Raw genomic sequence first — 27,667 nt, 5'->3', positions numbered from 1 at the left:
ACAGCTAAGGCCATCTACCCGAATCATTATATATCTAAAATGTGCATACAAAATTGTGACTTGTATTTTTTTGTGAATTGCATCAATTATCTCTTGTAACTAATGTCCCAAAAGTTTAACTATCATTTGTCTGATGTGGGACCTATAGCTAGTGTATGGTGTAATGTTCAATCTTTCTAGCCTGCTCTTAAATGTTTCAGGTTTGAATCCCACTCAATGTACCAGTGGGAGTTATTTTCCACATGGCTTTTAAACACACTGATTACACAGTTCTTACTATTTATCTTTTTATTATCTTACTATTTATCTAGTATTTATTCTATCAATATATGTCTTTATAAGATACCAGAATCACATCATTTTTAGAGAATACAGATTGTGTAGTACTGTATATACTTAGAAGTAGGTCATTCATGCTGCCATTTTGGCTGTTTGGTAAATTTTAGCTTTTCTATTTGTTGTGGATAGTGTTTATACATGGTTTTGATACTCTGGACACAACTATGACACAGTATTTGTACAGCAGTAACAGTTAGGCTTATTGACTATTATGACCTTTATATAAATTTAAAAAACTGAATTAGAGTACAATTAGAGTATCCCTGTTATATCTTACCTACATGTGCAACTATGTAATAATAACTTATTGTTTAAACTGTTTGCTGTCCACAGGATAAGAACACAACACAAGGCAATACCACATCTTCCTCATCAACCAAGCCTTCTCCAAAGAAACGTGGCTTCATCCCTAAGACAGAACACTGCATCGTCTGCCAGCGTCCTGTCTACATGACTGAGATGGCTAAGGCTGAGGGTAAGACGTTTCACCGAGGCTGCCAGAAGTGCAAAGAGTGTCAACGCTCCTTGGTGATCGGCAATTTGCTCTTAGTGGACGGTCAAATCTTCTGCAAACTCCATGGCACACAGATGAAGAATAAACTGTTGAAGTTGAGGCTTGAGATTGAATGAGTATAAGAAGGGTAATGAAAGGTGGTAGGAGTATGTAAATTTATGCAAATGATGGTGTTTTGTATCCCTGTGTACTTATTCTAGTGTTTGTATTTTGTGGTAGTTAATGAGACATTTTTGGTGAAAGGAAAGGGGAATTTTGCATAACATTTAAGTTAATAATTTGTTTTAATACTATGGCTGGTTCATTGAAAGATTCATCACTAAACCAGGTGTCATTGGTTTCCTCATCTTGCTGTATTTTCAAGCGGAACTAACTCGTCAAGTAATTGAGATGAATAATAGGCAATGATAACAGTGCTGGTATCTGCTGAGTGCAAAGTATAATGCCATTACCCTGGTCATACATTGAACCATCTCAGCTCCCTAGAAAGCATGCAGTCTATGCTGCCAAGCATTTAGTGCTTCACACAAAAGCATCTTAGCCCTCACAGGTAACCCTTTGCTCCTGGCTGAAGAGAAGGTCACAATTATCATGAGTGGGAATTGAACCCACACTCTTACATGATGCATGGAGATTCGTTCCTTCCCTTTGCTTGTTTGAGGCATATTTGAGAACCAGATAAAGTTGTTTTCAATCATTTTTGTAACCCAAATTCTTTTAATCTATGACTCTTTATTTGATGTATTTTTTTTAAACAAACCAATTTTGAAATATGCTTGTTTGAGGCATTTGCTTGTTTGAGGCAATGCTTCTTGGTCACAATTATTCAGCAACACAATGTTGTATTGTGTCCCTCCTGGATGTTGTTAGTTCACTGGCTTTCATGTCCTGCTGTTTAGAATCCACATTCATATCAAGCCGGATGAGGTAAAAGGTTAAAATGACAAATAAAGTCAAAGTAACTAAATTTTGTATAATAGAAAATTGTGATTTGAGATCCAGAGAAGTTGTTTTCAGTCATTTTTATCTATTTTTTTTAAAAGGTGTATTCAAAGTCGTCAACTCATTTTCATGCAATAGTCTTTAAAAATGTCTCATTTAAAGCAGTTTATTTTATCATTTTTAGCAACCATTTTTAATTGAAGGGTGAAGAATACGTCCTAAAGCAGTGTTTATGACATCATAAAGTGCCCAGATTGTGTTGGATATTTGTTTTAGTTTGGTGATATTTTAGTAAAATTACTGGAGAGCAGTTAATACTTTAAAAATTAAAGTATTTTATTTCATTTAACATGACCTGTATCATGGTCTTTATTGCAAGGTTAAATACAGCAGTCATCCTGTGGTCTTCTTGTTATTGAGGGCTCAATTACATTCATGCGGTAAGGCGTAGAAACTCCTTTACTCAGAAGCATCTTGCTGCAAGCCGAAGCAGGCAAAACACAATGTTGTGTATTATTGTTTGTGATAGGTTCACTACTTCAACTTGCTCACCAGAAATACTGAGCACATTTACCTGCAGTTTTATGAAATTTTGCCTTGTTCTCTAACTGGTTTAACAAATGGTTTAAACCTATTCCAAGCCTCAATCATTTGGAGAAAGGAAACAACCTTGCTTTCTTCACATGAAGAACTCCATAAACAAGGCTCCAAAATGGTTCACTGAGACTACACACAAGACTTACACAGTCTGTGAGTGCATATTATGAACATTCTTCTCCATTATCAACATCCAGGTCAAGTCACTATACCTCATTCCTTCCTAAATAAGTCTAATGTATTCTAATAATGTGATAGCAAAGTATTCCAAAGTACCAGTATGTCAGCAACAAGTAAACATGCTTGAATCATTGCAAAGGTCAAGGACATACCAAGGAATGTACACCCATTTAGTTTTGTATGCAAAACCCGCTGTTATTGCAGGCATCTATTGGTAATATTGGCACTTACTTGTTTTACTAGCGCATGTCCATGCCCATCTGAAAGCTATATTGAATCCCCTGTGCTGTGAGCATGTTAGGACTATCTGACTTGTTCCTTGTGTTGTTGGAGTGGTTTTTACTAGAATGAGTGTTGACAATAGGAAACCAAGCATGTTCTGTTGATTGGTTGTATATTGTAGAACAGAGTTTGTTTACCACAGTTTGGGACCCAATTGTGTTAAAGCTGCCAAAGGAGACACATTTTCAGACACTTTTCTGCCACACAAAAATAATCAAGAAACCCTTCACAGATGGTTTGTGTGACATTATTTTTTAGATTATTACTTTGTTTTGGGAAACCTAATTGCTGTTGTGCTGATCTATTTGTTCATTGGCAGCTCTGTGTAATAGGCTCATTGTGCCGATTGCCCTGTAGTGGGAGATTTCAAAAAGATATTCACCAGAATATGTTATTGATCGCGCCCCGACCCCCTCCCACAAACACACGCACAAATGCATAAGAACATTTTGACTGGTAACACATTTTGTGCTCAGCAAGACTTTTGTTAATGCTCAACAGCTTTGTGCGAGTGGTTCCAGCTATGTGTTCTGAAGTATGTTGCAGATACAACATGTGTGGTGTAGTGGGGTGACCTCCATGCTTGCAGATACAACATGTGTGGATGTGTGGTGTAGTAGGGTGACCTCCATGCTTGCAGATACAACATGTGTGGATGTGTGGTGTAGTGGGGTGATCTCCATGCTTGCAGATACAACATGTGTGGATGTGTGGTGTAGTGGGGTGACCTCCATGCTTGCAGATACAACATGTGTGGATGTGTGGTGTAGTAGGGTGACCTCCATGCTTGCAGATATAACATGTGTGGATGTGTGGTGTAGTGGGTTGATCTCCATGCTTGCAGATACAACATGTGTGGATGTGTGGTGTAGTGGGGTGACCTCCATGCTTGCAGATACAACATGTGTGGATGTGTGGTGTAGTAGGGTGACCTCCATGCTTGCAGATACAACATGTGTGGATGTGTGGTGTAGTGGGGTGACCTCCATGCTTGCAGATACAACATGTGTGGATGTGTGGTGTAGTGGGGTGAGCTCCATGCTTGCAGATACAACATGTGTGGTGTAGTGGGGTGAGCTTTATGCTTGCAGATACAACATGTGTGGTGTAGTGGGGTGAGCTTTATGCTTGCAGATAAAACATGTGTGGTGTAGTGGGGTGAGCTCCATGCTTGCAGATACAACATGTGTGGTGTAGTGGGGTGAGCTTTATGCTTGCAGATACAACCTGGTGGTGTAGTGGGGTGAGCTCCATGCTTGCAGATACAACATGTATGGATGTTTTTAAGTGCTTAAATTTGATCATAATAGGAGGGTGCAGGAAGGTTGTCTTTAAACCAAACATAATACTCCCAGTTGGAGACACTTTTACTTTTGTTTTCCTCTGGAAAAGCACATTTTTAAGACTTAGCTGCACATATCCGATAAGAAAATTACATCGATGTCCCAAAATTGGCGTTTCTTCCTTTCTTCTTTTATGATGATTATTTTTTTTCAGTTATTGTTTTTTTAATTTTTGGTGTCCCCTCTACCTTCTTGGGGTTGACAACCTGTTCACATTACCTTTTTCTTTCCATTAGATTACTTTAGCTTTTCATACTTCAAGTTTAAAGCGGCCTTTGTGTCTCAAAGATCAAAGATTTACTTACATTAGTTAGATCGTAGAGATCTTGTTTTAAAGATAGTTTTTAATTCAGAAATGTCAACCATCCAATTTCTCAAGATTTGTATTCAGGAAGCTGTTACACTTTGGAGGATATATGACTGTAGGCCAAGCTACAATTGGTTATCATTGGGCAAGGTATTATAATATCAAGTTAATATGGTATGGAGTATTTTGAAAGGTATGGGAGGGTCTCTTAGATTAGTCTGTCACAATAACTCCATCTATGGTGTATTGTATTCACAAACAAGGAATGCAGTATAATGAAATCAAACACAAGTCCCTTTTTTATTTACAAATACTTTAAACACAATTTGGCGCTTTTTATACATATACATGTATATATATACTAGATATTGTTCTGATTGTAAATTGTAAATAACAGTTGTACAAATATTATAAAGGTTTGCGTTTTAGGGAAGAATGTCAGTTGAAGACTGTTTGAATCAGTTCTTTTATAAGTAGTCAAGGAGCACCATGGTCTCCATAGAATATAAAAGGGTTTTTAAAAGTTTTATTTGGTGAACTAACAAAAGGCCAAGTGCACAATGTGATATGGTGATTATCTTCTGCAAGTCACAACCACAGGCTGTAAAGATAACAAAAAGTCATGTCCCTTTTTATGTGCTGACTAATTATCAGTATGTGTGTTTAGGGAACCATACAAGTAATGGCCTTGAGGTGATAAACGTTCCTTGCTGCCAGTTTGCCCTGGCATCACAGATCTGATCAGGTTGATAAAATGATGCTTACTGGTTTGAATCCAGCTCAGTTTGGGAGCCAACACGTTTGATCCTGTTCCTGAATTCTACATCATTCATGGTTATTTAGATGGAAGAATGGGTTAGTCTCACAGAGACTGCCTTTAGCTTCTTTTAAATTTGGTTTAAAATCAACCTTGTACAGCCTCGCTTCGAATTTGGGGATTGGTCCCTACTTACATGGTAACATGGCTCCTAGCTTACATAATAAATAATAATAATAATTGAATGGTCTCTGTTCTAGAGTTTTGAGTCTTCATTTCCAGATATATATTAATATGAAGGAAATGATCATTCCCATTGTTGAAATCCAACTCAAAAACCAGTCCATTAGTCCCAATCATTTCAAGATGAAGGAAATGATCATTTCCATTGTTGAAATCCAACTCAAAAGTCCCAATCATTTCGTAATAACGTGATCATTATTCACAATGTCCCGATCATCAAAAAGGTTGTATTTTCAAATAAATATCTCAATAGATTACCAAGTCATGCTTCATTCTAACAAGTATAGGTTTAAAGACAGAGGCCCGTAGCATCTTGTTGGGCAAATGTAATTCCATCATTAAGCCCCAAAGATGAACCGCTATTCATACACCTATAACTAAAAATTAAAAAAATACATTTATTGTCTTTATGATTAAGTGGCTGTTGAAGATTCAAACAAGGAAATTTGGTCCAATTAACCAGCATTTTAGGTCACACTATGGCAACATTTTCTTCTTTTTTTGTATGACTTCATTTACATTCTAATTATAAGTTCTAATTATATGCGGGAACAATTTTCTTACAGAAATTGTAAACTTTCATTTTAATAATCTTTGATTGATTTATATTTGTTTGTCACAATTTTATAAATAAACATGACACGTATTCCTACTCACTACAATTCCCTTTCCCAGGAATACTCCATTTATCGCTTTTCCTCAGTTTTTTAGATGTCTGCAATTTGAAATTAATTTATACTGCAATTCTGTATTCTAATTCACTAATTTATTTTTCTATAAACAAAATTATATTATTTGTATATCGTTGGAATAGTGTTTACGTAAACAAAGAGTGATTCATAACTATTGGTTGATTGATTGTATAATTTGATTAGATATTCCAATATTCAAGGGATGATACGATAACTCATGCTTAGTTTTTGCTGTACGGTAGTCATGGTAATAACAAATTATTGTGTCAAATGAGCAGTAAGTGTTTTGCATAAAAGTAAAATTGCATGCCAAGCAACTGAACTTTTGAACAGCTGAAAAAGAAAAAGCATGGTCAAGTTTGTGGTTGATTTAGACTGCTTTTCCGGAATAACAATGTCCTTACCAATTGAAAAGAGAAATGCTAGCAATCCATGTGATTCTTGAATGTCAGGCAACACAAACGATGCTGCATTCACAGCAAATAGAATCAATGGGTGCTGTCAATGACGACTAATTTTCATCTTTAGCAAGTTTTAACATTTATTTCACGAAGAAAACCATTCCATTCTTAGACGCTCCTTTTTAAAATAATTATTTATTTGAAAATGAGAATATTTGATCAAGTTAAATCGATCTACTGTTTTTCATTATATCTTAAATACTTTGGTTTTATCTTAGAAGCACAAAATGATGAAGTGACCAAAACAATTCCAGCCATTCCAAGACAGAGTTATCATTCCCACAAATTTATTCCTGATTTTTATTTTCTTTAAGCTTAATAACAAATGCTACAAAGGAGATTGTTGTGCCAGTTAATATGTAAGATCAAATTATTCTATTTCATTACGCATTGTAAATACTGACATGTCAGGTAATTGGGCAATTACTGTGTGATTTTTTATAATAGTTGTGAGATGGCGACAAAAAGTAGTTTTTTTTCCCATAAAATAAGACCTTAAACTAATTCCAGAACGGGCATTGGATGTGCTCATTATACTTACTGCGTTAACAAACATTGTATGTGAACAAGGAAATGTACAGAATAAATGTAATCATGACTGTTGTAAGTTGATGTAGTCAAGTGTGGACACTCATTTGAAAGACTAGATTATGGAAATTAAAGTACTCGATATTTTTCCCACTTTGATGTAATATTAATAATAATAACATGCATTTATAGAGCGCTTAATACATGGTTTCTAAGCCCTGAAACATAAAAGTAATTAAATACACTGAAGAAAGACAAAGAAGTGTAAAATAACAAAAAAAATTAAGTGGGATGAAACAGCTGAAACTGAACATAAGCTTAGATGGGTTTAAATAAGTGGGTTTTTAAAAGAGTCCAGTGTAGTGGAGGCACGGATGTGGACGGGAAGATTGTTCAAGAGAAGGAGCGGTTGCCATAGCGAATGCGGGGGAATAGGACCAGAGTTGAATTCCAGGTGGGCGGTAGATGATCGGAGAACAAGAGACGTAGGTTACTTTTTGGGAATAAGTGATTCTGAGATATATTTAGGAGCTAGGCCATGTCTAACTTTCTAACGGAGAGTCAGTGAAAGGAGCGCAGAGAACTAATGGCGCTGTCCTTATATTGAAGAGAGGATCTGAAAAAATATCTTTGCGATCTCCCCTAAAAAGTATCTAATTCTAGGTCCCTTGTGTCATGTTTAGTCTAAAAAAGGTCAGAAGATTTTGTTTTCTTTTTCCAATTCCACTGAGGTACATGTATTGTTCTAACCATTGAGTTACACACTGCAAGAAGTATCTAGGAATTTATACGAAAAATGTCAACATATGTTTGAGAGGAATTTAAAACCCTAAGAATTCAATCCTCACAAGATTTGTTCTCTTTTTTATTTCCACTCGAGTATGTAAATCCAAATGGAGATTTCAGGGGTGAGATAGCGGTAATAAGGATGAAATATCCTTAACATTTTGATAATTCATAGCTGATCTGATACATTACTCGTCCTAAAAGACAAGTTTTTATCTCGAGCAACAGAACATTCCATTTTAGAGGTTAATAGACTATCATTTCACATGCACTTCTTGACATGACTATGATGTGTTGGTCTTATGATGAGATCAGTCCTGACCAATGTCTCAGCTGAAATTTGGAGAGCGTTACAGATAAAGACAATGGACACTATTATTAATTGTCATACACCAGTCTTCTCACTTATTGGTGTATCTCAACATTATGCATAAAATAACAAACTTGCGAAAGTTTCAGCTCAATTGGTCATCGCAGTTGTGAGATAATAATGGAAGAAAAAACACCATTGTCGCACGAAGATGCTTAATTTCAGGACCTAAAAATCTAGTTCTGAGGTCTCAAAATCAAATTCAAACATTTTAGTAGGAAATTACTCAAATGACTATTTTGCTTCAGGGTGAGCCGTTTCTCACAATGTTTATACTATCAACAGCTCTCCATTACTCGTTACCAAGTTGGGTGTTATGTACGTATAAAACTAATTGTTGGTAATTATCGATAGTGTCAAGTGCCTTTATACAGTGAGTTTGTTCAATAAACATTATTTACTAATTTAAAGGACCCTAAAAATAACTGTCACAAGGTGGCAGCAGACATGTCCAGACTGGTTGCTTTTTCCCAGTTTTAATCACATCGGGTTGATTCCAGAAACAAATTGACATGAAACTTCTCCGAGATTCATTCTTGCATGGACCATTTTACTCAACAGATACAAACTTCAATATAACAAACCAAATTTGAATTCTTCCACAAAATACTTTAATCACAGTCCATATTATATACATAAAGTCACAAAAAGGCACAACATTATCTATTTCCATACAATAATTGACCAATAATTATATGCAGATGGTTGTGTGTCTCAACAACTCGATGAACTTCTATAGACACATGTGCACTTTGCTGATATACATGTGCACTTTACTGATATTGCATATATTTATAAAATATTAAAACATCCACCGGAAACCTAGGATGCATAATGCCTCTTAACTTCTATTTCTGTCTGAAAATATTTTCATTCCCTCAAGTTTTTGTTTTAAAATCACATTGGAGTGAACAATATAACAATTCTTCTGTAGCTCTTACTTTGTACACTGTAAGAAAGGTATAAGTAGTAACTATTTCTATAAACTTGCTTGAAACAACCATGTGAGAAATAAGTTTGGAAGGAGTATTGGCAGCAAGAAGATTGTTGTTGTTGTCTTGATGTTTCAAAGGTGTATTCTGCTCCTTTTCAGGAGAGTTATACACATCAAACCAAACTCTCTCATTTCAAATGAGTTCAAATCTTACTGGACATTTCAGAACAATCTTACTGGACATTTCAGAACCTTACAGATTAATTGCTAAAGGCAAGGCTATAATGAAATGGCTAACCCAGAACAGACTGGACAAAGGCTTTGAAACCGACATGATGAAAGATACGATGATATAAAAGCCTTGACCAGTCTCATGATGGGACTACATGTATATGGAGTTACACTACTTATACGTGTCATTTTGGCCATCTAGTTAAGTTACCACTACAACATATAGACAGACTTATGAATTCAGCTCCTAAAGTAACCTCTAGGGTATACTTTAGGTTATTGTCAAAGACAAGTATCCTCACTTGGCAATCCCAATGTATGCATAAAATAACAAACCTGTAAAAATATTAATAGAAAAAAAACCCACAAGTTTGTGTGCTTTCAGATGGCTGAGAAAAGCTTCATGCCTGAAGGCTTCTGAGATTAAAATTTATGGACGATAAATTATCGGTTTCTATAAAACTGCATATCTTCAAAGGGGACAGTTTCTAACAATGTTTTATACTATCAACAGATCTCCAGTGCTGTTTCCAATCAAGCTTTTCATGGTCATTAAGTTGTGGAAAAATTACCAAAGTAGTGAATGACCTAACATCAACAAGAACCAAATGGAAAATTTGTTTAACAATAAAATGGAACCAGTTGCGGACAGTTCCCACATAACAAAAGCCAAACATAATGGGGTCTGCCCAAAACCATCTGAATGGAACGTCCATTTGGCTTTAGTAACTGCAAGCCCAGTTTGCTTGCCCATAGCCCTGTTCATAGATTAATACACCATGTTATATTGATCTTTTTTAAATGGCGTTATTGATTCTATGAAATATAATGAAGCAATTATAGTTTGTCTATAACCACATGATACCTAGTATGCACCCCATAAAGGGATGATTGTACAGATTGTACATGATTTAAATAAGTACATGTCTGAATCATTGCTAACAAAAAGGTCTGAACCTTCAATGCACAGTATGTATGTATACTACAATTCATTTATGTTGAAATGATAGCATTTCCAGTTTTCAGTAACCTGTGGAGTTATTTAAGGAGCTTCTGGGAGTAGTTTCCTAAGCACTAGAGTAAGTGGATCAAAGAGAATGTTTATGAAGAAAATAACAGCTGTAAATAACAACTTCCATTAAAACATTGTCGCTTGAAATGCTAGAGTTTTGAGATATGACATTTTCATAACATTTAATTTTTAAATTCACAAGTCAAAACCCAACATTTGAAAACTGTGAAATCATATTAAGGGTTTCCCAATAATTTGTTGTTATATTCCTATTACCAACTGAGCTCAAACTTTCAAAAGTTTGTTGATTCTTGTATTGTTGGGTCATAACTTTGGAAAACTCTTAATGTTGTCCGTGATTTAACTACTAACAAAATGCTGATTAAGAATGTAATTGCCATTTAATTTTATTTGATAAGTTAAAGGTGAAGGTGTGAAACAAATCACGGGGACATTTTGAAAGATCAATTGAACCTCAAACTACCAAAATAACAAATAAAACATTTATAAAAGTGACTTAGAAAGACAAATTTGTTCAGTCCCCATCTTGGACTGAACTACTGATTATAATGTTTCATGATCTTCAAACAAAGTTATTTCAAAAGTTGTAATATTGTGTAGTGAAACACTCATGTTGCTCCTGACATTCTACATAAGGATAGGTGCAGAGATAATTTGATATACCACAGTGAATAGTCGAATACAACATCATGTATTTAGAGATAAAATTAGTTTCTGTATATTGCAAATATAAAAATACAAACATCTATATCTTGTCACACTTTTTGGTCTTAGATTTCACAATTTTCAATCAACAGTCTGTCTGCTGATCAGCGATCAATAGACTAATATAATTATAAGTACACTGTATATGTAGCACATGAAGGAGTTTTTATTTCTGTTTTTAACCCACCTCAAAACAAGTTGACAACCAATTGAAACCATTCAACTGCATATGTTGGCACAACTGTGAACAGAACTGTGTAAGTTAAAGGCACTGGACACCGTTGGTAATTTCGTGCAAGACCAGTATTCTCACTTGGTGTATCCCATTCATGTTTAAAATAACAAACCTGTGAGAATTTCGGATGAACTAAGCATCAAAGTTGCAAGAAAATCATGTAAGAAAAAAACACCCTTGTTTAGATGCCTAAAAATGGCTTTAGGCCTGAAGTCATTTACCAGTTTTAAATATTTGAGTGAGAAACTACCTTTTTTCTCAAAAACTACACTCTGGGAGTCACTTGTCACAATGTTTTATATTATTATTAGCAATTCTCTGTTGCGTGTAAGAAAGAGTAATTGTGTATGCTTATATATATTTTAAGTCATTACCAAACGTGCCGAGTGCCTTCAATCATCTTTAAACATCAAATAATTCTATTTCTGTAAAAAAGTGTCTTAGAAAATGTCATGATTCATTTCTCAAATGTTGAAGAACATTATTAAGCCATTTTACCATTTAAAAATAAGAATACTCTGTATATGCATAGTTACTTACCAAGATGCCATTTACTATCATTTTGCATAATTTGTTCAACCATAAAGGGATTTGTTTAGTTTGCAAAGCCATCATTATGTCATGATGTAAAACTCCCTGTATGTACCTTTAGTTTTAAGGAAACTGACACCATGATTAAAGCAGGACTGTGTCTGTGCATGGAATTATAAACTCTCACCAAGTTACTATGGGGGGCGCGCAAGTCATCCCATAAAAATTTAATTAATTATGATGGGGCTCTTTGCAAAGGCCAACAAATGCGCTTTCAGTGACTGGGTGAGAGTTCATGTGTCCAGGTAAAGCTATAAGCACACTATGATCATGGCAATAGTCCCCCTAAATACAATGTTCTATTTGCCAAATTAGGTGCTCATATCCAACATTTAAAAACTAAGAACAGTTCTTTTACATTTTCAAATTTATAACTTTTTTAAGTTAAACTTCCACATTTTCATTTTTTTGTCCATCATTGGGAAAGTTTTTAACCTAAATTCCCCCCAAAAATTGCAATACTTTTTAAGAAAATATCTGATGTCATAGTATTTAGTGACAAAACTTGCCTGTTTGTGCATATTTTGTAGAGAATAACTTATTCTACTAAAACTTCCTTCGACTACAAACGCTTCCCACTAGGTCTATTCGCTACTTAGAAGCAGTGATAATGTAACGCACACTGACACTGGCATTAAGCCATCATGAATTATAACATAAACCACCTTAAAAAAAGTACAATTTACTCTCTTTAAAATGAAACTTCCAATCACTGAAAACTTTAGTTAAAGCTCACTAAAATATATCCAAAATCTGATTAAAAAATAGGGTGTTAATTCAATATTTCAAAAAACGAATTATCCGTACTCTGACGTTAAATCTCGACTTATAATATTAATATTATCTTCTCATACTGAACTTTGGGCCATATATACATACAAAATCTGAATACATTGTTTTACTCTAAAATGTGAATTACTGAAAGACTGAATGAGATTTCTGTACATATTAGTTTAGTCAACGTTCTTAAGATAATTGATTTCTACATTCCATACATTGTATTATGAAAGACGCCATACTTGTAACCATAGGGTTCACTATTCACACACAAAAACACAGTAGTTTCTTCACAATAACATTGTGCATGTCAAATGCATTAATCAAACAGCATTGCATTCCCTGGTGCATTTTGCAAGTTGCCCACTCACATGCTATTATAATAATGAGGTATCTGCACTTACTATGAGCCAAAGAATCATGTACTTTGTAACTTTATATTGATCTGTTGATTTGGTTATGAACCAGAGAATAATGTACTTTATCATGTTTATAGGAATCTGTTAGCGCAGAATTCTTAAATTGAAATTGAACCCTTGTCTCAATGCTCAGAATGAGCAAATTACAATTGCGCATTGCAAAGCTAATAACTGAGGCATGGCTGATGAAGTCATACTTGTTTCACAGTTTGGATGTAACAAATTCTACTTCCTTTCAATTCCATAAAATGTAAAACACGCCTTAAAATGTAGGACCATCAAAATGCCAGTAATAGTGTGCTTTAAACCACAGTGTTTTGATGTGAACAATGAAGCTGGTTTAAGAAGTAATCATTATTTCGTTCAATCTACTGCTATAAATATTAAACTATTCCAGGGAATGTCATAAAGTTAATTCACACAACATTTAAAAAAACACATCAATTCATAGTTACAAAATAAAATAACAGGAATACATTAACAGGCAAATTTGAATGAAATCAGTCCAATTTAAAAACCAAACAAAACATCTGGGAGAAAAGACATTTCCTAGGCAGGCAGGTAGTACATGGGTATTTAACTTCAGTGCAATGAGCAGTAAATGGCCTCATATTTCAGCTATAGCAAAGACATTCTCAAAAAGCCTCTTATATACAAAATATGTTTGGGGCAAACATGGGCTAATTTTTGCATTTATACAACAGTTCACTTGCGGTAAAGCCGTCTGCAACAGCCATTTCTTTTTCTGTATACAATTAAGACCATAGATGGAATCTGGCTGTTGTCTCCAAAGCTCTTTAATTACCCATTGTGCTTCAGGTTAATTATGCATGGCTCAAATCACAGCACACCTTAAATGGTGCTCCATTATGAATGCAATAATAAAGACCCAGTCAGAATGAAAATCTCAATGATAATTTTGGCTCATCAAGTGCAATTTTTATGCATTTGCTGCTAGCATTTGTATTACAATGGTCGCTGTATGGGCACTTAACAGCAGGCAAATATGCTATGTAGCTATATCCTAACCCAGTATCAACCAAAAATAGCTTCAGGGCTACATTCCAACATGTTTTCACTTCAAGTTCCTACCTTCCTTTTCCCCAAATAAACATTGTGTTTGAATAATGCATTCCTTTTAACAACTTGCTGCAATTGAAACTAATTGGAGTTTTGTCTGCCAATGTGCTGCAATGTTTTTAATAACTGTCAAAATGTACAGACAATGTGTAACACTAGAGAAGAATACGGTACAGGTTTATTTTGCAATGTTACCACATACACCGTATCTCCAACAAGAATGTATAATATGTTATGGGGAAAAAAACAATTAAGTTGTCAGACGTTGGTAAATGGAGTGCCCTCCAAACCACTTTGCTATGGGCTGTAATATAAGCATGTATAAACATCCAAGCAATTATGAATGTTAGCTTGGAATGACCATGGAATTGAAATGGAAATTACTAGGCTCTTCATCAATGGTGCTATGTTAGTCCAACAAACAGCTAGGTATGTACAACTGCAACAATCCATGTTAATGGTCCCATTCCAGTGTTTTCTACTATAAAAATTATACAGGCCTGGAATTACACTTTTCAAAGTTTACCACTGGAAATGGAAGTGCCCATTGCAAAATGAAAATGGCAGTACTAGCTGCTCACACATTGTAAGATTTGGTGTATTCACTACTGATAATCTCTCCACTTTCTGACGGCGAAATTCAAAGTGTGAACTTTCGGTATTAATATGTAAAGCCACTAGTACATTCAAATTAATCATACATGTAATGGATAGCCAGTTGTGTCGTTATACATGTACATGTACCAACATTTCCAGGGTAAGTACCCAAATGTATTGCAAGTGAACAAAATCAGGAAATTATAGTGCGCCATTAGGAACTGGACAACCAGCAAGAACATTTTCTTGAAGAAAACATGCATTAGGAAAACCAAATAATTTATAGATCTTAAATAGTAACACTTAGTGAAAAACAAGTAAAAAGACAATTGCAACAACGTTTAATTCATACAATTTCATTAAAAAAAACATTGGAATATTATCTGCCTGTAAGAATACACAGGGCTAATATTGTGCTCCATTTTCACAAAACCATAAAACAATTCCAATCTTGACGGACAGTATTTTAGTACCCAACACCATTGAGTGATAAGCACAATATACTTACAGTATACTCATAACTCTACAGAGAATACATGAACCTGTAATTGGACTACAAGAGAACTGTATAATGACTTAGACTTTTTACAACCAGGCACAACAGAACATGCAACATACACTCTTACATTCATGTTCAATATATTGGGTGAGTTACAGTGACTATTATTCATAAGTTACTAACTGTTGAAATGGACCCCAGCCAATGTATGAATCTACAATCACCTTGAATCTTCTTAGTAATATCACTACAATGTTCTGCAATGAAGTGTCTTGAATTGTCTTTGTAATATCACTACAATGTTCTGCAATGAAGTGTCCTGAACCTTGAAAAATTCAAAATCATTGATGTGTGAAAGGACCTTTACTACACTGCCTAAAATCCCTTGTGAAATTTCCAACAAGAGTTAGTTTTAAACAGAGAGAACAAAGCCATGAAGTTCTGTTTTAGGTGATTGCACTTTATAACATATTATTACGCAGTGAGCAATATTTTCACTATCTGCACATGTATTTCAGCTCAATCTATGCAACTCTAGTTGTACTTTGGGACACTTTGTAAACACACAATAGATGGACATATAAGTTTATCAATAGGGTGTAGTGTTATCAATCTTCATCCACTGCTGTCAATAGCTTAATAAAAGCTTTCCCTCTATCACTACGTATGTAGCTATGGTAACCTTTCATCATTTATTGATCATTTATTGCACAATGAGCATTTCTGGAGTCCGTTCTCGTCACAGTACGAGCAGCGCAGAGCATGAAACTGGTCAGTAAAGTTGTTACGGTTGAGTGATTTCTTGCTGCCACTGCAGACACGACAAGGAACGTAACGAAATCCTCCACACTCCCTGCAGTCAGATGTCGGAACAAACTTCTGCAAATTGTCAAAACATGAATCGAATTAGAGCAGCTGATTTTCACTCCCTATACACACCGATTCAATACTCATAGAGGTTACTGCAATATGCACTATTTCTTGCAGGCCTGTATGCTTTTTGAAAGGGCAAGGGCACCAAGGCATTTCCTCCTTCCTTGTTAAAAGGGCGCCCTATGAGGAAATTGTAAATTTCGTAAATTTCTACTAGGAGCATTTCAAGGGCACCAAGGCTTTGACCAGGGGTCATGGAGGCTATCGCCTTGTCTTGTATTTTCAGTATTATTCATACACAATCCTTATTTAAATTAAGCAATTAAACATTAACTAAACCTAAAAACTTGTTATTGTACAAAATTGTGTTCTCTCTCTAAATAAAAGAAAGTATGTAGCGTGCCGGTCAAAGCATGACAGAAACAACAATAGGTCCACATTGTGTGAAGATGATAACAACAATAGGTCCACATTGTGTGAAGACGATAACAACAATAGGTCCACATTGTGTGAAAATTATATTATGTGATCCATCTACATGTACCCTTCTCTTTATCTCTTTGTCAACAAATACCTACTTGTACAATATTGGTGATGAGTCGACTCTATATTTCTACTGTGTTTTGGTATATTTGTCAATAAAAATACTTCAAGATTGGTAAAGAACTCTATATTTTTTACTGCAGTCTTTGTGTGTCTTTGTTGGATGTCTTTGTCAATGAACAATAGGCCAACTACAAGATTAATAAAGAGACAACTGTTAATTTCTACTGGATGCTATTTATGTCTTTGTTATCATCATCCATGACTGGAGTGGATGCATAAAATCTACATTCAATGTATATTGTACAAGGACATACTTGCTACATACAACGCACCTTTATTCAGTACCATGGTAATATAAACATAGCAATGGGTATCATTCCTGGATTACGACTTGTCATTTGGTTATGTCAAAACCCTGGAAGTGTTAAAAGTAACTGAAGCCCAAGGAATCAACATTACATCAAGATCTACTGGCAAGACAGAGACATATTCCAAATGCTACAACACTGCCCCCCCCCTTCCTTCTTTCTTCTTTAGCTTCTGAAGATTTGAAAACATGGATAGACAGAGTATCAAGATGACAAGTAAATGCATTCTTTCATATCAACATTTACTGCCAAATCTGTGCAAGATCGTAAAATATAAAAAAAGCATTTATTCCTGAAAGTTTGTAAGGGACTGCATCCAACAAATGAGGAGGTCTAGAAAAACATATTTGATATTTAACCACACAAGGTCATGAACTGTATTCAATACAAGTAGACAACCCTACCCTCAAAACAAACACATTTACAGCTGTTAATACATTGTTAGACCATGATAACCTGTGACATCACAAGTTTACAGTAACATGTATAATGGACGTCCTGACAGGCACAGTTTAGTTTGTACACAGCTCAATAATTTGTGGAGATAACACAATTTGATTTATCAAATTTTTATATCAAATGTTGAAACATGAACCATGTAAATAAACTTGATCAAGCTCAGGCTGTGTAAAATACTTCAATGATGTGTAGTCTCTCACCTACCGGGTAGTGCCATGGAATGCACACTGGTACTTTCTATGAGGAAGAATACTTCCATTTAAAAAATGAGAGATTTATGGGCGCATCAAAGCCTTACAGTCCCCATGTCTTAGCAGATTGACTTAAAATCTTAGCGGATTGATTTATGGGTGCATCAAATCCTTACAGTTCCTTAGTCTTAGCAGATTTTGTCCCCTGGTCAAGCTGGTGTGTGTCTCCTCCAACCCCTTGTAGTTTACAATTGGCTGAAGGAAGTTGATTCAAAAATGGGCCCTATTATTAGACCAAATGTTTACACAATTTGCCAAAGGGACAGAATCTCTAACAACACCAGTCATGACACAAGTGTCCTTTTAACAGCAACACCATTGCTTCAATCCTTTGGATGGGTTATAGTACATGTATTTTTTCTTTAGGTCCAATGTGTTGTGTAAGGCATGGAACCCCAAAACACTTAATTAATAATGTTGAACTTTTCTAGTAATGTTGAAGTAGTGCACCATGTGTGTCAATGATGACACTCTTGTTCTACTAATTGAACCATAGAGAAGAAGGGTTGGCTGTGTTTCTGGCATGGTCCACTTGGCTGCATTGTGTGCAATCCTGCATGGTGCAATCAACACCTTGTATGATGTAAGTTTAATACAAGGTGCTACAAGAATGGGTTGTTATAATTGTATAGGCCCTAGCTATAAAATAATGAGCGCTTTGGGACACACTTCTGGGTGTGAAAACTGCTATAAAGTATAGACTATGTAATGCCTACGTATATTATTACACAAATTATAATCTAGATTTTTCAATCATAAAAACAATCTGGTCTACTTCAAATCAGATGAGCTTTATTATGGAAGTTGTTTTTGTTTTCTTTTTTTGTAAGTGGATTTCTGACAAACAATACATGTACATGTTTTCCTAATACACAATCATTGTACACGTTGAGTCAAGATACTGTACCTTTGTACATTTTATGGCAGGTATAATTGTCAAGACATGTTATTTTTGGCAACAGCTTCTGCTGGTAATGCAATAATATACTACACACCTGAATGCACTGTTTGTATAGATGTGATCATCCAGGATCAAATAATTCATTAAAGCATGTTTGTAAAAGCTTTCTCTAGTGTTAAAGGCAAATACAGAAAAGGTAATTATTACAAAGAGAAAAACAAGTAGTTTTTACCCCAAAGCTCACTAAGTTCAAACCAGTGCTACTTTTCAACATAACATGGAGGAGAAATAGCAATTAAACATCTCACAATCATCACTGCTTTGTACAAAGAGAACATAAACTTCTGAAAGTGACAGTTTGTGTAAACAAGGTAGAGGATGAAAATAAGTTTACTCAAATAACTATACTTTTAATGTCTGGCAGATATCTTGAATTTTGGTTGGAGCGAGGAAAAAGATGCATGATTGAACACTAGTACCAAGTAGGTGTGACAGTGTTAACTGTGTAACACCTTCTCTACATGTACCTCATACCAAGGTGTTATAATATGAAGGTCGTATTACAAAGTAGGCACTACACTATTTGGGTGGCAATAGCATGTACAATCCAACAGTAGGCCTACATATTGGTGTTCTTGCAGAAAACCTGTTTGGAAGAGGACACTAATCTATAGTTTACTTTTGATTTACTTTGATACATTAGAACTTTTCAAGATATCGTTTTCGGAAGAGTAAACATGCTTTCAATAAACATAAATTCTCAAATTGTGCAGTTTTTATTCCTGTAATTTTTTTTTTACTTTTTAAACTTTGTCACTATTTTTCAGTCTTATTTTGAAATGTTATTTTCTTGACCTTTTACGGTATCTATATTCAAATATATCTCTGGAGGATTGGTACTGGCATGAACAGAGTCAACTTTAAGACTGTGATTGAAACAAACCCACACAACAATTTGTTTTAAAATGAAATAATATCAGCTCTTGACAATCCACTACGCCAGCCTAGGGTTTCTCCCAATTGTGAGTTGAAGACATTTTCCAACAGTTATAGAGAACAACAGAACTAATTAAACTACAGTCTGTAATTAGAACCTAAGCACTGTAAACAGGCAGTCATTCTCTGGCCACAGAGAGGGCCTTTACTTTGAAAGGAAAGCAAAAGGAGACATGCATTCTAAACTTGACAGCTGCTCTTAAAAATAGATGAGAGTCAAAACAAACTCAAATTTAATTGTGTGCACACATACAATGTTAAATCTTGTTGATCCTTCATCACATGTAATTGCTTACACGCATGGTTCTCTTTATTCTTATGCTAAACTTCTTTCTGACTTTACCTCAAATCTCTCTAGAATCCTCCTCAGCTGTCCTGTCTCATTTAACTCTTCCAGCGTCTCTACATCCTGTGATAATCATAAACACTTTGCTATTAGTAAAAGCAATTACCAGCAGAAACAAAAAAAAACAAGCTCAAACTGTGGGTCCCATGAGACTTCCAAAAGCACAATTTAAAAAGCAAAAATTGCTTTTGGGGAACCAAAATACAAAAATCCTCCTAAGTGAACAATGGGAAACATTTCAATGAGCAACAAAACCCTGTCCAGGAAAACTTGTCAAAAGGTCTAGAACTGTATCCTTTTTCATTCATCACAAAAACCTACATGTACATCTTTATGAGAGATGTAAACAAAGTGCTTCATTGCAAGTAAAATAAGTAAACAAACATGAGTCAGAGTTTAGGGACTTTCCCAAAAAAGTTTTACAAAAATATGTCAAATCCTGACTAAGTGGAAGGTCATGGCATGACAAATGAACAGAGGTAGGGAGTCCTATACAAACAACTCGGCCAATGAATACATAGTTCAAGGTTATCAGCACATCCTACATGTTGCAAGTTTTAAAGGGCGATTAGCGCCTGGCAGTGACTCAAAAAATATAATGGGTTTTCATTTTATATTTCTTGAAAATAATAAAATAATACCATTTATTTGGGCTCCAGATGGCACAGGGTACTGGTAAAAAAAAAAAAAACACAGAATCAAAATTTGGAAAACCTTGTTTTAATTTGCGTGCTTCAGCCAACTTTTGGTCCAGAATGCAACACAGGATTTATTCTGGAGAGAAACATGGGTGTTGTAACTCAAATCACAAAGCAATGGCTTCTAGAACAAGACCGCCAAATACTTTCAATCAACTATCACAATTAACCTGCGGATGTTGTACTTACTGTCAGTTTCCATTTCATAGGGCATACCAACCTTGAGACAAATGAATGATGTAACAACAAGAATCCATGGTAAATGCGCAAGCTGGGCGCCTAATATTCTTGCTAACCTGTCAAACACTTAAGAAGTTGTTTTAAAACTTACCCCAACTAGCTCTCCATCAATAAACACAATAGGCAGAGTGACCTGCTGCGTGTCTTCCAGTCTGTCTATCAACTCTTGCTGGTGTTGAGAGTTCATAAAGAGATCTCGCTCCTCAAAACGCACCCTGTGATTCTGGAACAGCTTGCGGACAAACTGACAATCCTCAAATGTTTGTCTGACAATCCGCATACTGGTGGTATAGACGATGATCTTATCCCTCTCATCTTCATTATTTACTGCTTTCTATAACAATCAAAACGTACATGACATGTCAAGTTAAGATGATAACGACCTAAGGTTTTGGGGAAATGTTGTCAACGTAAAACAAGGCTGGTGTGAGTCCTAAAGTAACCTCACAAATCCAGCAATCTAGTACTTATCCCTTTACAAATTAAAACTCATTCTGTTGTAAAAGAGTTATTAAGTATTCATAATTCACCTTCATTAATTAAGGCAGGTGGCAAATCCAACAAGAGAAAACTAGTTATTTATATAAATGTTAAATCATTTCTAAAATTAAATTTCTTTGCAACAAGTGACTTCTTATTTCAAAAAATAATCTAAATTGTAGTTTTTAGAGTCTAAATATTAACAATATTACTCAAATGCTGACCAGTTAGTTGTAAGGCAATTGTTACTGCTATTAAAAAATGTTATTACCAGCCTCTCTTATCCTAGGCCACATTAGGTATAACCCTGACCATCCCAACTATGAATGTTTGGTTGGATGAGGACTGCCAGTATTAGGCTACATGTGTAGGTAGGCCTACATGTATGAAAAGACCATTGCCAACTCTGCCTAGGTTTGATGCTGTTGTACTTAGGACTGCACTAGTAGTGAGCCAAATTCTCTGTGGATCAGGCATACTGTACCACCATAATCAGAGTCCAACAGTTTGTTGATTGAATGTTCATGGTGTGAAATTTGTCAGAGTGATGACAGATCCCAGTAAATCAATCTATGAGTTTGTGAGTGAATTGACACTGAACAAGGTCATTTTAGTTTCATCATGGGAGGGGGGGGGGGGCCTTGAAAACCAAACTAACAATATTTTGGTTTGTTCACACACCAGTGTTAAGACCTCATGTAAATCTACGTCATGTATTATTCCAGATCACCACATAATTAAAATGCCTGGGATTCTTGGTTGCTAAGGAAACGAAAACGAATAAGGACAACTAATGATCATTGGTGACTAACTGAACCAATATGTCAACACAGTTAGTGTAATCTGACATTTATGACGACACTCAATAAGGGTGTGATCCAATAAGGACAAAGTCCTGATTAAATTAGGGCATGTTCTGTCATTAGATGCTTTCATAGTAGGAATGCCTAGAGATCTTACCAACACACTCCAATATGAATCAACACCCAATTGTTTGGAGTTAAACCCATTTTTTAAAGATTAAATTGGCGATCAATCATACAACTTCCTTAAAAAACTGTGAAAGGTTGGGGATGGGCATAGGACTGAAGGTATTCTTTAATGGGATGAGCCCAGCTTCTAATTTAGCAGCTCATCTAACAAACTTGTCCAAATAAAATTTAGTGGCCTTTAAAAAAAGAAAAATTTAATAATAAGGGGTTCTGATGATTGGCCTTGTACTAATATTACCTGTAACATTTGCTACCAAACTCAATCTCAAGAGTAATGAGCATCTATAGACACTGTGTTTTACATACACACAATTTAGTATTGTCAACATGTTTTTCTGTAAACAAACAATTTTGAGGAAAATCAAGATCTTTAAAAGTGAGAAATATTTTGAAAGACTAAAAAGTTTAATTCATTATGACCTATAGAGCTTTTAGCAAGAAATAAAGGGGAAAAAAGTAACAGCTACGCATATAATATTCACAATTTATAATGTTCTTTAACTCTCAGTGCAAAATACACAATGTAAGCAGTCTTTCTACTGTGGGTACAGATAATTGCAAACAAACACCATGGCAGCGTAGTCATACAAACTACATCCCATTGCATCAATAAAACTATACAGGCCTGTATGACGTTGGCAACTTTTCCTTGATACAGGGTACTCAATTTTGATGTAAGGAAAACTAGAATTTCTACTGAAACATTTGATAGTGCACCATCTAGACACAGTGCCTCGGGACATGTACATACAATGTACTGTATCTATATGTCTATACCTGTAAAACCAGACTCTGAGACTGCATTGAATTCATAAAGATGTACTGTCCTTCACTTGGAAAAATAATCAAGATTTTATTTCCCAGGTGGTGTACAAATGAAAGAATTGAGATGTAATTAAGTTTGCAATAAAGCAATAGTTTACAATTCACTGAGTCAGTGGAGACATCACTGTATCAGGCCCAGTGTGTACACTGTACAACATGTGTACAAGGTAACCTGTCAAGGATGACAACATTTGTTGTGAACATTATTTTCTAATGATTTTCTTTCTAATGGAAAAAACATCAAGTTCAAAGATAAACAATATTTGTTCAGATCAAAAAGTTAGATTTAAATTGTCAGGTGATGTTGGATTACATTGCAGTGTTCTTCTTGATGCCAGCTCTTTTCAAACTTAGAGAACAATACATTTCTTTCGACAGATTTATGAGAACGGATCACAATAATTTGATTTATTTCCACAAACTGGGATTGCAATAATTGTAGTTTTTCAGAATCTCTCCCAGCCTCTGCAACGTATTAATCTTTACTTGAACCTATTTGACATTCTTTGGAGAAATTGAGACAATGAAAAAGGTGTTTAGATGTAGAACTTTGCATGAAAAGAATAACAATTCTTTACATTGTAATTGAATGTAGTGCACTGTCTCTAAGCAAGGATGAATATTATTGTTAGAAAGTTTGATTCAAGAACTTTAAAACTTTAGGTCAGTCTGTCAATTGGACCATTAATTTTTCTTATTTATAAATGCCGATTTTTTCCCCCAAATGGAAATAAGTCTTAGAAGAAGGTTAATAGCTTTTGGGGGCTTTTCTTGTAATATTTTGGGAATTTTTTCTTTCTTGTGATTCTATTTTGTTCGATTTTAATTTATTGTTTTACCTTCTTGCCATGTCTTGCTGTATTTAATTCAAATAAGTATCAATCACTTAAAACACTTACCCTTACCTTGGTCCCTGATTGTGGGGTTATCAACTTCTTGAAACACTTTAATTTATCATTTCCGACGGGGTATACTTATTAAGGCATGATACATAGAATTTGTTAACATTTTCAATTTGAAATAGTCTACTGAATTTGGTCACATCCACTCTAGTGATCCAATGCCTTGTAAGTTGTATGTTTTGTTTCTCTTGGATTTACGAACATTATCTTCCCACCCAGGTACAGTTATGGTGTACAAGAAATGGTGTTTGGAGCACTAGGATGTTTCACAGACTCCTTAAATTGTTTGTCTACTAAAGATGTCCCTGATCAGGGCTAAATTGTCTTATAATCATCAATGACTTCAACCAACTCAAAGAAGATCATTCCTACATGTATTGTAGGTACTTCTAGATTAGAACAATGGTTCGTTCCGCTATCGTCTCCTCTTCATGGAGGTGATTTAGTGGAACCAACCTCATACTTCTAGGCTGAATAACTCCTGGGATCATCATAATTAACAACAACAAAGTGAAAAAGTAGGCCTAGCGGTTAGGTTTGATTAATTAAAGCATATCATACATACAGTATAGAAGACCCTGTGATATATAACATTGTTGCTCTTCATTATGTTGCATCAGGAGGATCCACATTACCCGAAATGAAATTGCCATTAAATCGTAACCCTCTTCCTGACAGTGGGAGGAAGATTTGATTATCGCAACTAGCCCAAGTGGAGTAAGTTGCGATATCGTAACCCTCGGCTTCGCCGTCGGGAGGAGGGTAACGTTATCGCAACAACTAGCCCAAGTGCTGCTTTGACCATGGGAGGTAGGTTTTGTCTCCTGCTTTAACTCACCTTTGCATTGCTTAGCGGCTTGTAATTGAAGTTCATAATACCCGCCCTAACTCTGTTAGTGACGCCCCTAACAGTTCCTTTTGCACTTGTAATATCATCACCATCTCCCGTAGTAAGGCCTCGCTTCCCGACAAACCTCAGAGTTCTGTTCTCACCATCGCCCTGGGCCTCTGCCCCTTGCGGATGGGAACCAACTTCCTTGGTAGCATTTTCATTGACATGAAACTGGTAACCCATTTGGCTGGCAGACTTGCCCCGAACACGCTGCTGATGGTTCGGTTGTGGGTTTTTACTTGTGGACGGTTTTGGAGCAACAGCAGGCAGGCGTTGTGGTGGTGGTGTTGCTTGAGGAGTAGAGAATAATTCTGAAGTTGGTCTTGGATTTAGACTGAAATTTGAAATAGCATCACTGATGTGTTGGAGAAGTTCACTCTCGGTTGGTGCAGTTCCATTCACAAAAAAATGATTCGTGTACAAAGGTTCACTCGATTCCCCATTATCTTGTGGTTCTGGTTCTGTGTTGTTATTACTATTGAAATGTTCTCCGATGACTTTACGGCCAGCCAGCTGGTCCAGTGAGTCATCAGCTTCGACGCCGTTGGTAAGCTGGGACTCCTCCCTGCCATTCTGCAACTGGGCCATGGTCCGGCTCCAACACCCAAAAAACCTCGTACTCTCTCAAAATCAAAAGGCTAAGTAGGATGAAAAATCAATGGTGGATCATGAGTCATAAGACACTTCTGGAAAATCGGTTCCTACTAGTTCCGGCAGTGGTACAGAACTTGTCGTCATTCTGATGTTGTGCTTCGTGTGTATTTATGTCAGATCAAGATGTAAACGAACATAAAAAAATGCAGTCATGATGATTTATAGGAAAACATTCTCGCTGTCATGTTCCGCCTCTCCGACCTACAGTGCTGTGATGATTTTGATTGGAAGATCGGAAAGCGTATTAAATACGAAGAATGGTTGTTATACGTCGTGAGAGGGCGTCTGTCAAACATAAACAGTTACCCCCAGCTAATAATAATGCACGATGCATGCATTGGAGCCTTCTTTTGAAACTTTTATAAAGTAAATATTGGGGGGGGGGGAGGTAATTTTGTATGATCCAAAGAAGGAGATAATCTGTATGTCTGCAGCTTGCACGACCCGGAACACATCTCCGCACACTGCACGTCTATACCCGTTTCGTTTTATGTGAAATCCCCAACCATCCAAAGAGGCAGGCAATGACCTGGTCAATTTAATCACAATCATGCTTTGTGAAGGAAATTGCCTAACAAACAAAACTACCGACATTCTTTTTCTTGCCATAATTATGTGTTTAATGTACCCTTCTCGTGCTACAAACAAGTAAATAAGCATGATCACAATCAAGTTATATATAATACAATAATGTAAATTTTTTGAAACCGGAAAAAATGTTGTCTATGACCTTATACCATTAGGCTATAGAGAAAAAAACACAATTTGTCGATTCGTTATATTATGTGAAACATCTTTAACGAAGGGATTTTCAACACTGTTTATAAATTACATGAACCATAGATCAACATAAATCGGGATGCAGCATGGTCATTATGTACAGCAAAAACAAGTTCCCCTTTACTTTTCGGTGTTCTTGTGGTGCGTTTTTTTTTTTTTTTTTTTTTTTTTTTTTTTTTTTTTTGTGGGGGGGGGGGGGGGGGTATTGGTCTTTGAGACGATTTGGTTGTTTTAAAACAATTAATAGTTTGTTTTGGTATCTAACAAAATAGGGTTGGTCCATGAAAATGGAATAATATTGTGGCCGTAGCAGTGGGTATTTTTAGGATGCGTTTTTAGTTGTGATTTGGCGGGCTTGGAGGAAAGAACAGATTGAGAAAACAGGTCAGTAATTGCGCACACAGGGCTTGATTATGGTTAAATAAAGAGAAGGAATTAAAGATAATCATTAAAAGAAGTTAATCGACAAGAGAGAATAAGGAAACAGAATAAACCATTATCAGTAACTGCTTCACACCAGTTATTTTCTTTATTGTGTTAGTTTTTATTATTGTTAAGCTGCAGCGAAGACTTTAAGACCGCTCGAGTCGACGTTACAATGTGGATGCCAGCAAAGATCATTTTCGTGTCCCAAAAAATCCACGATTTTAAATAGCCTATAGGCATTTTACGTACGACGGGTGTAAAAAAAAGAAAAAGAAAAAAAAGCTCCCCGCCCATGCCTTTTGTTTGCTGGTTTCTACCATAATAGATATACTGTAGATATAAAACTCCATGGTTTCTACTCAACTCCCGGGTCAAAATTTACCCGGATTTTTGGTCCAGGGTGGTTAGACCCTTTTTGAGTCGCTCTCAGTGTGAGGGTCACGCGAACGGAAACTGGTAAGTTTAAAATGTTACAGTGTCAGTGACAAAGTTTTGGGTAGTTGTCTAAAGGCCTACAGCTACAGCTTATCGTTTATGCAACTTCTTGCTATGACTGACCAACATTATAATCTCTATTGTATATTTTATTCCTTCAA

At 35.7% G+C, this 27,667-nt stretch overlaps 2 protein-coding genes across 6 annotated transcripts in view; one reads left to right on the top strand and one right to left on the bottom strand.

Annotated features, from left to right (window-relative positions):
• LOC117293930 (F-actin-monooxygenase MICAL3-like) overlaps positions 1-2,433 on the top strand; it is a 49,573-nt gene extending 47,140 nt beyond the window's left edge. For 4 of the 5 annotated variants that reach the window (XM_033776419.1, XM_033776421.1, XM_033776417.1 and 1 more), the window contains one exon: positions 673-2,433. In XM_033776419.1, coding sequence (XP_033632310.1) covers positions 673-969 — 297 coding nt within the window. In that variant the 3' untranslated portion in view covers positions 970-2,433. The remainder of the gene's footprint in view (positions 1-672) is intronic. The other variant, XM_033776420.1, reaches the window with a different exon arrangement.
• A 9,289-nt stretch (positions 2,434-11,722) lies between these two features.
• On the bottom strand, positions 11,723-26,060 carry LOC117293328 (glutaredoxin domain-containing cysteine-rich protein 1-like). The gene is made up of 4 exons (XM_033775595.1): positions 25,158-26,060; positions 21,212-21,454; positions 20,180-20,245; positions 11,723-16,321 (listed from the first exon to the last, which is right to left on the bottom strand). The coding sequence occupies exons 1-4, from the start codon at positions 25,797-25,799 to the stop codon at positions 16,142-16,144; spliced, it is 1,131 nt and encodes a 376-aa protein (XP_033631486.1). The 5' UTR covers positions 25,800-26,060; the 3' UTR covers positions 11,723-16,141.
• Positions 26,061-27,667: the final 1,607 nt, after the last annotated feature.

The sequence above is a fragment of the Asterias rubens genome, chromosome 8 (assembly GCF_902459465.1).
Source record: "Asterias rubens chromosome 8, eAstRub1.3, whole genome shotgun sequence".
Lineage (NCBI taxonomy): Eukaryota > Metazoa > Echinodermata > Asteroidea > Forcipulatida > Asteriidae > Asterias > Asterias rubens.
The sequence above is the reverse complement of the archived record's forward strand: the minus strand, read 5'-3'. Positions and strand labels throughout refer to the sequence as shown.